The sequence below is a fragment of the Lynx rufus genome, unplaced genomic scaffold (assembly GCF_022079265.1).
Source record: "Lynx rufus isolate CCGP_SWC_20201006 ecotype Redwood Valley unplaced genomic scaffold, mLynRuf1.p SCAF_2, whole genome shotgun sequence".
NCBI classification, from domain to species: domain Eukaryota; kingdom Metazoa; phylum Chordata; class Mammalia; order Carnivora; family Felidae; genus Lynx; species Lynx rufus.
This window is the reverse complement of record NW_025814834.1, coordinates 184,142,592-184,157,896: the sequence shown is the minus strand read 5'-3', so window position 1 is coordinate 184,157,896 and position 15,305 is coordinate 184,142,592. Positions and strand designations below refer to the sequence as shown.

Genomic DNA, 15,305 nt, shown 5'->3' with positions numbered 1-15,305 from the left:
GCAGAGTATCCATGCCCACGTCTTCAGTGGCCAGGTGTGACACTGGAATCTGGCGATGTGAACCATGATAGACCTTTTGGAAGCAGTGACCAATACTTTTTGTCTTTGGAGCTAAGGTTTCAGTTAAGCTCCCCAGGTCATTGGGAAATGCATGCAGCTGATAGGCACAGTGACAATATGCCTCAGACCGCTGTGATTTCAAAAATTCTGTCCCATTGTTCCCAGCAGTACATTCGTCTTTGGGTTGTATGTGTTGTTGATGGTGTTTTGGATCAGTGAGCACGGACAGTGCACTTCTAAAACTGTAAACAACCATCACCTAGTCCCAAAGTAGCTCTACAACTTTAAAAGGTAAAGGGGCTTCAAAAGCACTGACCTGAGATGTGACAAACCTCTCAAAAGGGGTGTGTAGCTTTTCCTCTTCCTGTGAGGATCTCTGTGTTGTGGAAAATAGCATCTGTACTTGAGTGGTTTGAGCCTCCTATTTTGTTCCTGAGCCTTATGCTGAAGTCCCACAATTGATTTTCCATTGGTAAAAGGGAAAACTGAGGATGAAATTTCTCATATTTTCCTTCCCTTTCCCTAGCTTATTCATTATCTCACACCCCTTATTTTGGAAACTAGAGAAGGGTGATTAATTTCATGCCCCAGCAGAAAATGCATGCTCCCGCCTCCACAAGACCTCCCTGGACTCCATGTCCTTAAAAAGAGTTTGAAGGGTCTTTGTGGTTCACTGAGCTCTTCTTGTCCCCTTTGCCGTTGGGGTGGTTCCTGGCTGGGCCCCGCGTGAGTGGGTACTTGTAGGGAGGGGGCTTTTCTTTCCTGCAAAGAGGAGATAACAGAAAGACAGAAGAAAGACAGCACATATATACACCAGATTGAAATCTTTTCTGTGCGTGTCTATCTCCCCCACTGAATTTTGACTTCCTGGGAGCAGTGGCTTGTCTTCCTCTTCTCTGTGTCCCAGAAACCCAACCCAGGGTCTGGTTCAAAGCAGGCATCAAAACTCAACAAAGGACTGCTAGATGGATGGATGTATACTTGAGTCTCAGGACCGAGCACCCAACTCAATGCCCTTAACACTATTCTTCAGTACCTGCCTTCTCTCTGTTAGGCTCACCTGCTAGACTATGAGCTCCTTTGCAGACAGGGACCAAGTTTTATCCATTTTTGCATTTTCCCTCATATAGGACCTTGTTTGTTATGTTGTTGGCTGATGAGCTGATGTGCCATTCATTCATGTATTGGACTAAGATTTGTTTGCAGTGGAAAGGGTAGGCTTTAGAGCCAGGAAGAACTCACCAGAGTTCCCAGGTCGGCTATGTATGAGAGGTGTTATCTTGGGAAAGTTATTTAACCTCTATGGGCTTTATTTGTAAAATGGGGATAAAATATTGCAATCTCGCAGGGCTGTTGTGAGGTGAAATGATATGAGTAAATGTACCTACAGCAGTCTCTCTTTGCCTGCTGTAATTTACAAAGTCATGGTGCTGGATATTAGGTATGGTCCCATGGCCTCTGGAGACGACAAAGATGAGTCAGACATTGATGTTGTCATCAAGTTGCTTACAATTTAGTAAAGGAGACAGTTGCACAAAATACACAAAATAATAAGAATTACAAAGCACGAAAAGAAAGTGGTGAACGCCATACATACAGAATCTCTCTTGGGCTGTTTGAGTTAGGACTGAAGAAGCAACTTTCTGGAGCCCCTCACACTCTGACCTTGGGGTACCCATTTTCCTTCATTGTTGAGGAGTCATGAATAAGGTCAAAATGTAAAAGGTGGCAGTACACAAAAGGGACACCTTGCCCCAACATCTCTCCCAGACCAGGAGGCCTCGCTGTTGGAAATTCCACTCACTGCAGGACCCAGCTAACCTGCCAAAGCTGTCTAGCATGGACGAGATACTCCTAGGCCTCAGGACCCATTTACAACACAGAGTACCCGCTTGTAATGTTGTTTACAGGCAATGTGCTCTTGAAGTCCCCTCCCTTCTATCTTCCGTTTCTTCATTTCTAAAATAGGGAAAAGAGCCCATGTCCTTCCTGCCTCATAGACTCTGGTAAATGGGTATTAGGGGAGAGCTTTGCAAATTACAGGGTGCCATTCATATGTCATTGAGGGCTGTGGTTCTTAATGCCAAAGGGAGCATGAGAAGTAGATGGGTATGTTTTCATGGGGATAAAGGAGGGTGTACTTCCCCTAGAGAGGCAAGATCAGTACAATCACAAGCGGGGCAGCCCTAGGTAGATGGTGGCATGAGAGAAGGCATGCAGTGGCCATGGAGGAGTGTGAATGTGCAAATGACTGATAAAGAGCTTCTGTAACTGAAGATGGGGGCAAAGAGAGCGAAAAGGCATTGGAAGGCAAATACCCTATACATCCGGGCCTCTGTTCCTCTTCCTATAATGCCTACTTCCACCTCTCCAGACTCACTTGGGAAGCAGACTTCCCAGAAAATAAGCTTCTTCCTCCTCAAGTCTCCTGCAGTACTTTGTGCCTCACCCTTGGTACACCATTTTCTAGGTAGTTCTTTTCCTATCTGTTTTTCTCACTAGATTGTGAGTTTAATGCATTTGCTCTTTCTTTAGAACTCCTGAGCAAAATTCAGGCCTGGCATGGATTAGGAGGTTGAGGAGTGTTGGATGAGTAAAAATGAACTTTTGGTCTTCTCCTTACCATCTCCATTGCTCTAAACATCAGAATGTCATTGCCTCAGAATGTGTCTTTTTAGGCCCCACCTCCTGCCTTCCACCCTATCTCCAACATGGAACACCCTCTCTCCTTTTTCTGTTTCACCCATTTAAGAGCTACATGTCCTTTAAAAGCAAGTTCAAACCCCACTTCCTCCCTGAAGCCTCCTTGGGATAGTCCTGCTGGCTGCAAATGCTGGCCAGATGGGAAGGGAATTTCTGGTTGGCTGTCACTGTTCTTTCCTAAACGTGAAGGGGCTGAAGTCAATAATTCTTAGGGGCTTCTTCAGTTTTACCATTCTAGAATTCATACATTTGGGGCTTATTTAGGGTTTACTCCCTGCTAGGCTGTGCACTGTGCACTAAAGATACAGGAGTGACCCAACGTAGCCCCTTAAGGAGAAACCTGTCTAGTGGAGAAACCAGATGTGCAAAGTGCCATGACAATACTCTATGGGACATGCAATGCTACAGGTGTGTGCAAAATGCAGTTAGGTATCCAGTAAAGAGGAAGCAGGTCTATCTAAGGTGGAGAACAGGGACAGTGAAGCAGAGGTGTGATGTTTCCACTGGACTTGAAAAGTATATAGGAATTCACCATCTAGAGACAAAATGGAAGAACATTCCAGGAAGAGGAAAAAAAGGATGAACAAAGACATAGAAGCATGGACGCAGTTGATCTGTTCATACTGAAGCATGAGGTGTAAAGTGGTAGGAAGCAGATGGGGTGGAGAGGGTGCTCACAGGGGAAGAGGTGTGCTGGCAAGCTGTGAATGAAACTCAAGTTGTAAGCCAGAGCTTTGAATAGCAAGAAGAGGAACTGGAACACTACCCTGAAGGTAATGGGGAGCCTTGGAAGGTTTTTGAGAGGGAGTATAACCTGATATGTAGCTGAGCACTTTCCCACACTGTTTGGTATCTTGTCATGTTACATGCCTTTCTCTGTAATCTAGGCTCCTGATGGGTGGGGGCTCTCTATGTCCCCTAATACCCAGGGCACAGCCTGGCACATGGTGGACTCCAGTGTGTTGAATAGCTGATCATTCCCACCCATCAACGTACACATTAAAACTCCACCATGGATCTGGCCTTCCCAGCCTGTCCCTGAGCCTGAGTCCACCCCACACTCAGAGACCAGCCCACCTTCCACACTCATGCTCTGTCTCCCCACAGAGGCTCACCTGTCCTGTTCATTTTTTCTCATTTTCATCCACCTTGATGGGACCTTTTCAGCTTTAGTTCTGTAGCTATGTTACTGTGGTCCAGAGAAGTGTGTGGTCTCAGCTTTGGTCATCAAGGCCACATCCCTGAGGCTATGCTTTTGGGCCCACACTGCTGACCCACCCAAGGGACCCTCTCTGAAGGGTGGCCTGGCACCCAATAGGCTCCCACCAGCACATGGGTGTAAACTGACATATTATGATTATCCACAGAGATGAGAGAAAACAAAGATTAATTTTGAGTCAAAACATGTAATTTTCCTTTAAAATCAGAACTACTCTTCCACTTATATTATTTGATGCTTGGGTGGAAAATAATACCAAAAAAGGGGACAAGCTCAAGTCCCAAATCAGAGCCTGTGTCCTCCTGGCAATTCATTTCTCAAGGCCTGCTGACCAACTGAGAGTTCAGTGATACTCATAGTTTGATGAGACTGAGGTGTGAGACGTGAGGATGGAGAGGGAGTTTGTTTTGTTTTAAATTTAAGGGTGGGTGCGTTTACCTCAAGTCTTCAAGGCTGGTAATTTTGAGGAGTGAATCTCCAGCTCTTTTCTAAAGAGGCTCCAAAGCTTAGAGCAAAGAGGTCCAGTGAAAGGTTGAACCCAGGGCCCCGAGAGTTCCTTGCATCCTTTCCATCCAGTTTCAGGTTCCCACGTCCTGGCCATCTGGAGGAACTCTTTGCTAACTGATGCTGAGAACAGCAGCCTGGGGGTCATGGGGCTGGGGCTCTAGTCCTGGTTGTGACCAGTGCTGTGTGCCCCCTGGGCCTCAGCTTCCTCATCTGCATTATGAAGAGGGCCTGAACGATTGCTAGTCTCCCCCAGTGTCAACACCATTTCACCGACAGTGCAACAAGCTAGAAAGAAGTCTAAGGGATCATTCTGTGTCTCCCTCTCTCTCTGCCCCTCCCCAATTCATGCTCTGTCTCTCTCTGTCCCAAAAATAAATAAAAACGTTGAAAAAAAAATTAAAAAAAAAAAAGGGGGCGCCTGGGTGGCGCAGTCGGTTAAGCGCCCGACTTCAGCCAGGTCACGATCTCGCGGTCCGTGAGTTCGAGCCCCGCGTCAGGCTCTGGGCTGATGGCTCAGAGCCTGGAGCCTGTTTCCGATTCTGTGTCTCCCTCTCTCTCTGCCCCTCCCCAATTCATGCTCTGTCTCTCTCTGTCCCAAAAATAAATAAAAACGTTGAAAAAAAATTTTAAAAAAAGAAGTCTAAGGGATCAAAATAATTTTATTCAGGCTGACAGAGGACCTGAAAGAGACAATCCCCAAATTAACTTGTAAATGAGATTCTAAGAATTTTTTTGAGTGTTCTAAAGCTTTGAATTTTTGAGAACTTTAACCAATCAAGAATGACTTCTAAGAATGAACTGAGCACTTTCCTCTAGAGGTGAGCTCCTCAAAGGCAGGCAGGTCAAGCCCTAATCACTTACTCATTCAAGCACCTCTCTCCCCCCAGGGCCTGGCATAAAGTGCTGGTTTTCCTGAGTGAATGAATGAGGGAATGAATACAGGCTCAGCATGCAGGCTCAGTGCGGCCTAGGCACTGTGGAAGCACAGAGAAGAAACAGACATGATCCTCCTGAAGGAGTTTTTAATCCACCAGGAATAGGATGGGGGGCACAAATACCCTAGATGATTAGCGAATAATCTGAGACACAGTATGAGCCAGAGTACGTTGTTCTGTAGACTCTGTGTGCAGACATGGGACTCACATCATGGTGGAAGGTAGCCCTGGGAGAGATCTTCCAGCCCAACCAGAGGAGTCCAGGGACTTGCGCCAGGCCATGATAAACTGGTTGGACATCTGGGGTTGCAACCCAGAAGCCAGAGGAGACAGAAACATTTATTGAGCAGCTATGGACTGCCAGGCACAACACCAAGCTTGCATCTAATTTTTAAAACCATCTTGAGAGACTTCAGTTATTGCCCCCACTTTATGGTAGAGAGAGGTTTCAAGAGGCCAAGGAACTTGCCTAAGATCCCACAGTTAGGATGAGCCTGAGACAGAATTTGAACACACACTGATAGTGACAAAGACTTCCTGCTTAAGCTGGAACTTAACCCGATTTTAGTCTAGCTTTGGAATGAAAAAAAATCCTAGGTCAAATCCTGCCTCTGCCAAAATCTCTTTGACCTCACACAATTCTCTTCACCTTTCTGAGCTTTCTTTTCCTCATTTGTAATATGGGGAATATAATATATATGAGGAATAAATAAGATCATGTACAAAAAGTGCTTTGCTCAATAGATAACAGTGATTAATACTGTTTTTCTTAATAATAGGGTGTGGAGGAAGGTGCATCAGTGCAAAGGCCCTAAGGCAGCAAAGCATATGGACAAGGTCATGGGCAAGGTCAGTGGGAAGACTGGTCTGGCAGAAGTAAGTTGGACATCATTCTGTCCTTTAGGGAGGCTGGATCACTAGAGAGTAGGAAATGAGGCCAAGAGGTAAGGCAGGGCCAGCACAATTCCAGATGCCATTGGATGTCACTGTCCAAATGCTCACTGGGCTTACTTCCAGGAAGCATGGGAATGCCCAGCACTTTGGGCTCTGGTCTAGCTCTCCAGAAGGATACTTATCCCCTGACCTTCTCTCCTCACTGGCCCAAAATATTGACTCCATCAGAAGACCTGATGTAAAACTTCTTAGGTGTATGTCCTTCCCAGCCCTAAACCTTTGCATCTTGAGGGACTATCATGTTCTAAGGGGATATGTGTATGTCTGACAATATGTAGGGTGCTTTAACACACATCTCATAATAACCTTCCAGGTGAATGCCACCGTCCCCACTATACAGATGTGAAAATGGAAGGATCAGAGACTTTATGAGCCTAGATGAAATAGGAATTCTAGAGGATGAGCAACCAGATGAAGTAGCACATGGAGACACCCAGACTAACTTAGAACAATAACTGCGCTCAGTTCCCCAGCAACTCCCATCCCCGTGGACTCCCACGTTAGACCCGGAAACGTGACCACCCCACACTGTCTGACACTGTGACGATACTTTATAGTCAGAAAACATGCTGTTAAATTCTTCTGCCCCATACACTCTGTGGCAGAGCAGGGATTATCTTTCCCATGCCACCGATAGGAAACTGAGGGCCAGAGAGAAGCCAAGGAAGTTGACCCTGGACACAAAGCTGGTTCAACAGAACGTGAGCCACACAGTTCTGCCCTGTCACTTACCGCAGCCTCGGCATGGGAATTGCCACTTTCTCGACCAGGGGGTTCAGCCGGTAATAATCCAAAAATGTTCTTGCCACATTCCGTCCCAGCTTCATATCTGCAATAGTGTGCGTCAAGGAGCAACTTTGAAAGGAGACTGAGTCAGAAAAAAGAGGGCTGGTAATAAAAATGATAACCGTAATAGAGGCAGCAATACCACCTAGAATCACCATTCTAAGCTTTTTCTATGTACTGCCTTTTTTGATCTTCACACAATTTTCGACACTATTCTTTTCCTCATTTCACAGATGAGGAAATCAAGGTACAAAGAAGTTAAATAATTTGCCCAAGGTCACAGGACTAGAAAGGAGAGGAACCAGGATATGGGTCTGGGTCATCTTACCTCAAAGCTCTCTTCCTGGCTTTTGGAACATACTGTGTCCCTCTGGGGCTCACTGGGCTTCCGCGCTCTGACTAGTGTTCGTGGAACAGTGAAATGAGTTTCACCACCATCTTCAGGAAGTCCCCAGGCTGGGGTAGGACATGGCCCAGGACACGGAAAGTAGCATTTATGGAGCACCTACTATGTTCCTGGCATGGCACTACTACTTTGTTTACTTATACACTTTAAACAATCCTGTGGGGAAGGCATCTTAATCTCCCTTTTGCTCTGGGAGGTTAAGGTACTTGTCCAAGGCTGCCTAACTTAGGCAATGGTAGAGCCAGGACTCCAATTCAGGAATGTCTGACTCCAGAGCAGTGAACGTTCCACCACCCTGGGCTGTTTCCCATCCTGAAGGCACCTTTTCTGTCAAGGGCTGAGTCATCCCAGGCCAGTGCCTGGTGGGAGGAGGAAAAACACCAGACAAGTCGTTTATGACACTGAGATGTGCCGCAGGCTGGCTGTGCTCTGGGGCCGCCACCTGCTTTCTTCCTCTGCATGTGACCGACCTTCTCTGTCCCCTTCTTTAAAGAGTTCACAAGCTGGCATTAGGCATGGCCTCTCCAACCAGCAGACCCTGGTCTGCTCCTTTTAACCTAGTCAGGCTCCAGCTGGCTTGGGGAGACCAAATCACCACTGTGTGTGCTGACAGTAAGACTACAGGGGTGCAGAGGAGAGGAGAGGTCCCTGTGGACTGGACTAAAAAAGTATAGCAGAAATCTTGGAATCAGATGCATCTAATCCAAATCCTGGCTCTGCCACATTCTGCGTATGGCACATTGTATTTTCTAAAAATGTCTGCAACGATATTTCCTAGCTCACGTGTTATTCTATGCTATGACTTTGACCCTCCTTCCACCGAGAAGTGTGGTCTATGTCTCCTCTCTTTGGACCTGGGTGGGCTTGTGACTCACTTGTGACCACAAGAATGGCAGAAGTGGTCAAAGTGACACTGTGGGCCTTCTGAGGCAAGGTCAGTAAAGGAGATGTCACTTGTCCCTGGCCTGCTGGACTACTCCAGCTAGGGTCCTGCACCTCCATGCAAGCAGTCCTGCTGCGCTGAGGCCACCATGCTGTGAGGCAGCCCAGACTAGCCCACAGAGGGGTTGCAGGTGGAGGCCCTGCCACTGTGCGGTGACCCGGCCAAAGGGAGACTCCCGCCAGCCCACGGTGCCACCAGCACACTGCTGTTCCCGCTCCAGCAACTGCGCCGCGGGCTCCAAACTAAGACCACTCGATGGCGCCCTCCGCAAATTTTGGACCCACAGAAAGCATGAGGGAAGAGCTGGTGTTTTAAATGCTCCATCTGGGGGAAGTGTGTTACACAGCAGGAGAGCCCTAGAACAGTCTCCTGTAAGCAACTCCGTCCTCCTGAGCCTGGGTCCCTGCACCCATGAAATGTGAGCAAGAGCCACCTCACCAGGCCTGTGCTGCGGTGCGTGACTGACACATGGGTGCTGACGAAATAAGTGAGACAGTGGGGGACGAGGGAAGTGTGAGCCCATCCTCCCCAGCCTGCCTTGGCAGCCAGACTCAAAGCCACCCTAGAAGAAATCTGCGTTAGCAAAGCTCTTGAACCTTGCAAGGAAACGGAGTCAGGCTGCCAGTAAAATGTTCCCCTGTGAAGTGCTGATCGTTTTCAGATGAGCCCTGTTTGAAAGACAGGGTTTTAAAGGTGGACTTGTCTGGGGCACCCTCTTTCCCTTGCCTCTCCTACCATGTTACAGATCCCTCAAATCCTGAAGGTCTCACGCCAGGCTACTTACTGCAACGACCCTGTTTGAGTCAAGCAAGATACGGGAACTGGGTGGGAGGAGGGGAGAGACGAATCAAACATCTGCAGTTAAAACAAGCTGTCTTAGGACAAGGATTTAGGACCCAGACAAGGAGAGGGCACTAACTCTTCTGGCTGAAGCCTTTCCAATATATTGTCCAATAGAGAGAGAGAATGCGGAGCTCCCGACTTTGCATTGCCAACAAACATCACCGGATAGCCTAGACGCTGACAATGTCATCTTCCACATATTCTTCTGTGGCTCACTGATCTGTTTCTGGTGGGGGGTCGGAACAGACGGCAGGTGGGGTCAGGACCCCCAAATCACAGAAGCAGGGGGGCTTGGCTAGGATGGTGTGAAACCCAGACTGATTTGGGGACTTCCACTCAGAGCTGTTTGAACTAAGGGGCAGGTGTCAGTAACTCTGGTACTTCCGGGACCCTGTAACAGGTAACAAGGGTTTGGGCATGTACTGTTCACTCCCATTCATTCATTCATTCATTCTAACATTCGTTGGGCTCCTCCCATATGTATGCTGGGAGGAAGAGTGACAGGGATGGGGTTAGAGAAAGAAGAATTAGATGAGCACAGTGGCCAGTCAGGAGGAGGAAACTAGCATGTCCCACTGACTATATCACCGAGCAGGCTGCTGCCTTGTCATCTTCACAACCGTTTATTTTAGCGCTCTCCCCGTGTGCTGCACAGTGTAGTTACTATCACCAGTCCCCACCACAACCCTGCAAGGTCAAAGTACCATTCTACACATATTTTGCAGAAGAGGACACTGTAAAGAAGGAAAATCTGCATAAGTGACCTGGAATCCTGTGGCCTGAGAGTGAGGTAGGTAGCATGTGAACCTGAGGGTCTTTTAACAAGGTGCATATGGTTTCCCCTCTCTTGAGCGTGATTATACATTCCAGCACTAAACTCCGTGGACATGTAGAAGGAGATTGAATCCCAACTGGAGGAATTGTGGAAGGCTTCATGGAAGTGGGTATATAACAGAGATTTGAAGCACAAGGATGAATCGCAAGGGGGAGGAAGAGAGAGATGGGATCAGTGGCAGCACGGAGTGTGGCCGGGGCATGTGACCCCGGGCCATAAAAAAGGCAGAAGAGGGATCAAGGGCCCAGGCCACCTCAGTGTAGAGCAAAAGGTGAGGCTGCAAGGCAAGGCTGTGGACAGATCAGGAGAGGCTTTGAATGCCAAATTAAGGAATTTAAACTTCTATTCCATAGGCAATTCAAAATAGTTGATATGGGTGTCTGTGGTCGTATCTATCATTTGTCCACTCAATATATAGTTATTGATCAACTGCTATGTTCAGGCTGTCTGGAAGTCTCATGGTATACTGTGGTAAACAATAATAAATAAATAAAACAAAACAAAACAACCAAGACAATGGTTCTTAAGTCTAGAAGTGGAGACAGATAACAAAGCAATAAAAACCCAAACAAAGATATAATTGCGATTGTACTAGTGTAGGATGAAAATGCGCAGGGTCTGTAAGAGGGAGTGATGGGGTGCTGCTTCAGACAGGGGATGTGGGCGGGCCTCCTTGAGGAGGACGTGTGAAAGAGCGGACAGGGGCAGTGGGAAAAAGTCCTTGGGTCGGGGAGCGGGTCTGAGAGCGGGCTGGCATAGAGGGACAGGCAGGGGAGAGATCACGTGGAGCCTTATTCTGGGTCACCTGAAGGAGTCTAGATTTTCTAAGAGAATGGGAAGCTGCTGAAGAATTTTAAGCAGGAAAATGAGACGGTCTGATTTATAATTTTAAAAGGTCACTGCTGTGCTAAAAATAAGGCAGCAAGAGTGGGAGCAGGGCAGATGGGCCAGGAGAATACTGCAGCGGGTCCGGGGTAAAAACGAGGGAGGTCTGGACCAGGACAGAGGCAGTGGAGATGGGCATATATGTTTTGGGAGAGGAGCTGGCAGGTTGGCCACGGGGCCTGCGGAGAGGCAGGGGTGAATGGCGACCTCCTGTGCACTTAGCTAGAGCAGCCGGGTGGATGGGGTGCGGTGACTGGGAATGCAGAAGTCTGAGGGTGGTGGAACAGGCTCAGGGAAGAGACTAGGAGTCAGTTTGAGTTCAAGATGCCACTGAGACACTAAGCAGCCATGTCCTACGGCAGAAACAGGGAAAGAAGCAGATCACGGAAATGGTTTCTGAACTGCCAGTCCTCTGGGATCATGCAAGCCGCAAACTTGCTGACTGTATGGCATGAATGTCCCACTCTGCCCAGCTCCCCACCTCCTGTTCCTCCTCTCAGCATCCCGAGGTCTCTTGGAGAGGGGCAGTGGCTGCAGGACCCTCTGTTCTCCTGTCTCAGGGCCTGGATGTGGTGCATCGAATGAGCACGTAAGTGGGAATCAAGAGACCAACCTGGTTTCAATCAGTAACTTGCCATGTGACCGTGGCCGTTTCCCTGCTCTGGGCTTAACTCCTCTGTGGTAACAAGTACAGTCTCTCAGGTCCTTTCTAGCATTAATGTGGTGTGTTCGATACAATAAACTTATGAAAAATCCCATCCCAATTCTTTCATTCAACAAATGTTTACCGAGAACTTGCTCTACGCCAAGTAGTTTTAGGCACTTGGGATATACAGCAAACAAAACTCACAAGGATCCCTGTCTTCATGGAGCTTTTGTTCCAGTTATGGGAGACAAACTGTCAATCCTACACGTTTGTAAATTATTGAGAATGCCAGAAAGTGAAAGTGATAAGTGCTATAAAGTAAAGATAAAGGACAGTGTAAGGGGAGTACAGGGGGCAGGGGGCACATTGTCGCACTAGGTACAGTGGTCAGAGAAGCCTCACTGAAAAGGTGGGGTTTGAGCGGGCTTGGAGGAGGTGAAGGAGCTGGCCAGCACCCAGGATCAGGATCCCCCTCATCAGAAACACAAGCCCTGACCAGCAATTTCATTTTTGGCCTCTTGCTTGGCCCAGCCCAATCCCACTACTAGGGACAGTAGTCAGCCTTGGGGATGAGTTCCCACTGAAGGGAGTCAGAAACACCTCCTTCGTGACACATGGCAGCTTCCTGAGGAAGGTCCTCCTTACGTCCCTGAGCAGCCCCAGAGGGAATGCATCTCACACACGCCTTCCTGCCTGGCCTGTGGCTTCCCTTCCCCATCCTGTTCCTTCCCCTTCATCTCTGCTACCATCTCCACACTTCTCACTCTCTGCAGCTCTTCCAGAACCATCAGTGAGCCCACCTGGCCTGGCCGGCCCTGAAGGGAGCCAAGGTCCAGCCCCACTCATCAGATACCATATTTCACTCCCTCTTTCCCCATAGCTGTGTGCTGCGGGCAGGTCTGATTACCGTCCCCATTTTGCAGATGAGAACTTGGAAGTGACTTGTCCAGTGAGGCCCATCAAGAACTGGCACAATGAGGACTGAAGCCCATTCATTCATTCATATATTTAGCAAGTGTCTTTTCCATGCCAGATGCTGTTCTGGGACACAGGGAAGAGAAAAAGTCCTAGTCCTCATGAAATCCTTCCTTGGTATCATCCTGCCTCCAAATAAGAAAATTTAACTCCTACTGGCTCCCTGTTTTGAAAGCCCCGCCTAGATAGCCTTGCTCATACTCCTGCCCCTGCCAGCAACAGATGATCATCGTTAAAGGGGAAAGATTAATTCTGCAGAGCGGTAGGCCAAGGATTTCTCCTCGGCAAGGCTGACAGCACTGCTGGAATGTTAAGAGGCACCTGTCTAGGGGCCTGTAGGTAAAGCCAGAAGAACAATGCGACAGTGAAATATCTTTTGCCTCTGCCTCCTTCCCCCATCCTCCCATGGTGGCGGACAGGTGCGTGATAAACAGATGAATCCTTCTCCGAAGTGTAGCGTGGGGGGTGCAGAGGTCATTGCAGAGTCCTTTCCAATAGCAGGCAAGTCCTGATGCACCCTGAGAACAGCTTGAACTTGAAAAGTGGAGAGAAATGGAGGGAGGGGCAGAGAGAAGAATAGGAAGCGACTGGCAAAGGGAGAGAAATCAGAGAGAGAGAGAGAGAGAGAGAGAGAGAGAGAGAGAGAGAGAGAGAAAGAGAAATGTAGACAATGGGGAGGGAGAAAGAGAAAGGCAGAGTGGAACAGAAAGAGTCAAAAGCAAGCAGGGCAGGGCGCCTGGGTGGCTCAGTCGGTTGAGTGTCTGACTTCGGCTCCGGTCATGATCTCGCGCTCAGTGAGTTCGAGCCCCACGTCGGGCTCTGTGCTGACAGCTCAGAGCCTGGAGCCTGCTTCAGATTCTGTGTCTCCCTGTCTCTGCCCCTTCCCCACTCATGCTCTGTCTCTCTCTGTCTCTCAAAGATGAATACACGTTAAAAAAATTAAAAAAAAAAAACAAGCAGGGCTACACAGGCTTTGGAGGAGAGACAGCACATGACAACAGGGAGACTGAAATAGAGGCAGAGACAGAGGAGGGGAGAGACAGGTGACAGGAGGGGGGGGCCTCCTCTCTGACACACGAGAAGCAACTCAGGAGGGTAGGAATTTCGTGAGAGGAGAGGGGAGATGAACACATACACAAATGGTGGGGAGGATGCCCAAATCCTCCAAGAGGGAACCCAAGGTGGGGATAAAGGAGGCTCCAGACTGGATTCCTACAGCCACTATAATTCACCACCAACTCGGTGCCTTAAAACAACGGACATGTATTCTCTCACAGTTCTGGAGGCCAGAAGTCTGAAATCAGTTTCAATGGGGGTGAAAGTAAGGTGCCAATGGGGCCACACTCCCTCCAAAGGCTGCAGGGCTGAAGTTGTTTCTGGCCTCTCCCAGCTTCTGGTGGCCGCTCTGCACCTTGACTTATGACCTCATCACTCCAGTGTCTGCCTCGTGGCCACACTGCCTTCTCCTGTTGTGTGTCCAGTCTCCCTCTGCGTCCCCCTTATAAGGACACGTGTGACTGCATATTGGGCCCACCCCAAGAATCTAGGATAAACTTCTCCCTCAAGATCCTTAACAATAACATCTGCAGAGGCCTCGTTTTCATGTAAGCAGACACGGATAGGTTCCAGGGGTTAGGATCTGGATCTGTTTGGGGGGTCCTCATCCAGCCTCCTGCATGCTCTCAGAGTTCATCTGGGTGGCTAAGAGCAGAGGTTGAAGACACTGCCCAGGTGTCGGGAGTGCAGTTCTGGCTCTGTGCTGTAAACCTCTCCGGGTGCTCACCCCCCATCCCTCCCCACTGCCCCTCAGTGCCTCCTGCACAAGCAGCAAGTGCATTTCATTCACCAGATTGGGACCCAGACACGCCCAACTCCAGAGTCCTTTTTATGTACAGTATTTGCTCCAGAGTCCTTTTAATTTACATTATTTGCAGGAAATACCTGTATTGGACTATACGCTGCCTATTTTGCCTCCTAAACATATTGCAGACCTGCCCTTCCTCCTCTCCACTACTATTCCTTTACTTGAGATCCTTTTCTCTCATCTGAACTATGGCTCCAGCCTCCTAATTGGTCTTCCTGACTCTAGTCTTCTTGACTCCATTTTCACTGAGAGAGATGTTCTCATAATTGCTGACCTTGTGACTTTCTGACTCATGACTCTATGCCAATTCCCTGCCACCTATAGGGTAACAACTAAACTTTTAAATCTGGCATTGACATCCTTCCATAAGCTAGTCTAAGCCTTGTCCCCTGACACTAGATTCCACTGTGCATCTATTTGGAATGTGGGGTTAAAGTCCAAAAAGCATGGGTTTTAATATTGACTCCTACACATTTAGCTGTATGATTTTGGGCAAGATATTGAACTTCTCTGAGCCTTAGTTTTCACATCTCTAAAAATGGATAATACTACCTACCTCGCAGGACTCTCATGTTGATTAGAAATTATATATCCAAAGCACTTAGCACAATACTGGCAGGTAGTAGGTCTCTTTATTATCATTATTATTTATGAAACTGTCATCTTCAACAAAGCCTAAGCTCTTCAAGGACAAGAGTGTGTCACATTCAAACTTGTTTCCAGAGCCATTTAACACAGGTTAGG

General features: G+C 48.1%; 1 protein-coding gene across 1 annotated transcript in view; it reads right to left on the bottom strand.

Annotated features, from left to right (window-relative positions):
• Positions 1-652: 652 nt before the first annotated feature.
• The window catches only part of AGBL4 (AGBL carboxypeptidase 4), a 1,304,809-nt gene continuing 1,290,156 nt past the window's right edge, over positions 653-15,305 (bottom strand). Inside the window, exons 12-13 of the mRNA XM_047082354.1 lie at positions 7,111-7,207; positions 653-822 (exon numbers count right to left, since the gene is read on the bottom strand). Coding sequence (XP_046938310.1) covers positions 702-822; positions 7,111-7,207 — 218 coding nt within the window. The 3' untranslated portion in view covers positions 653-701. The remainder of the gene's footprint in view (positions 823-7,110; positions 7,208-15,305) is intronic.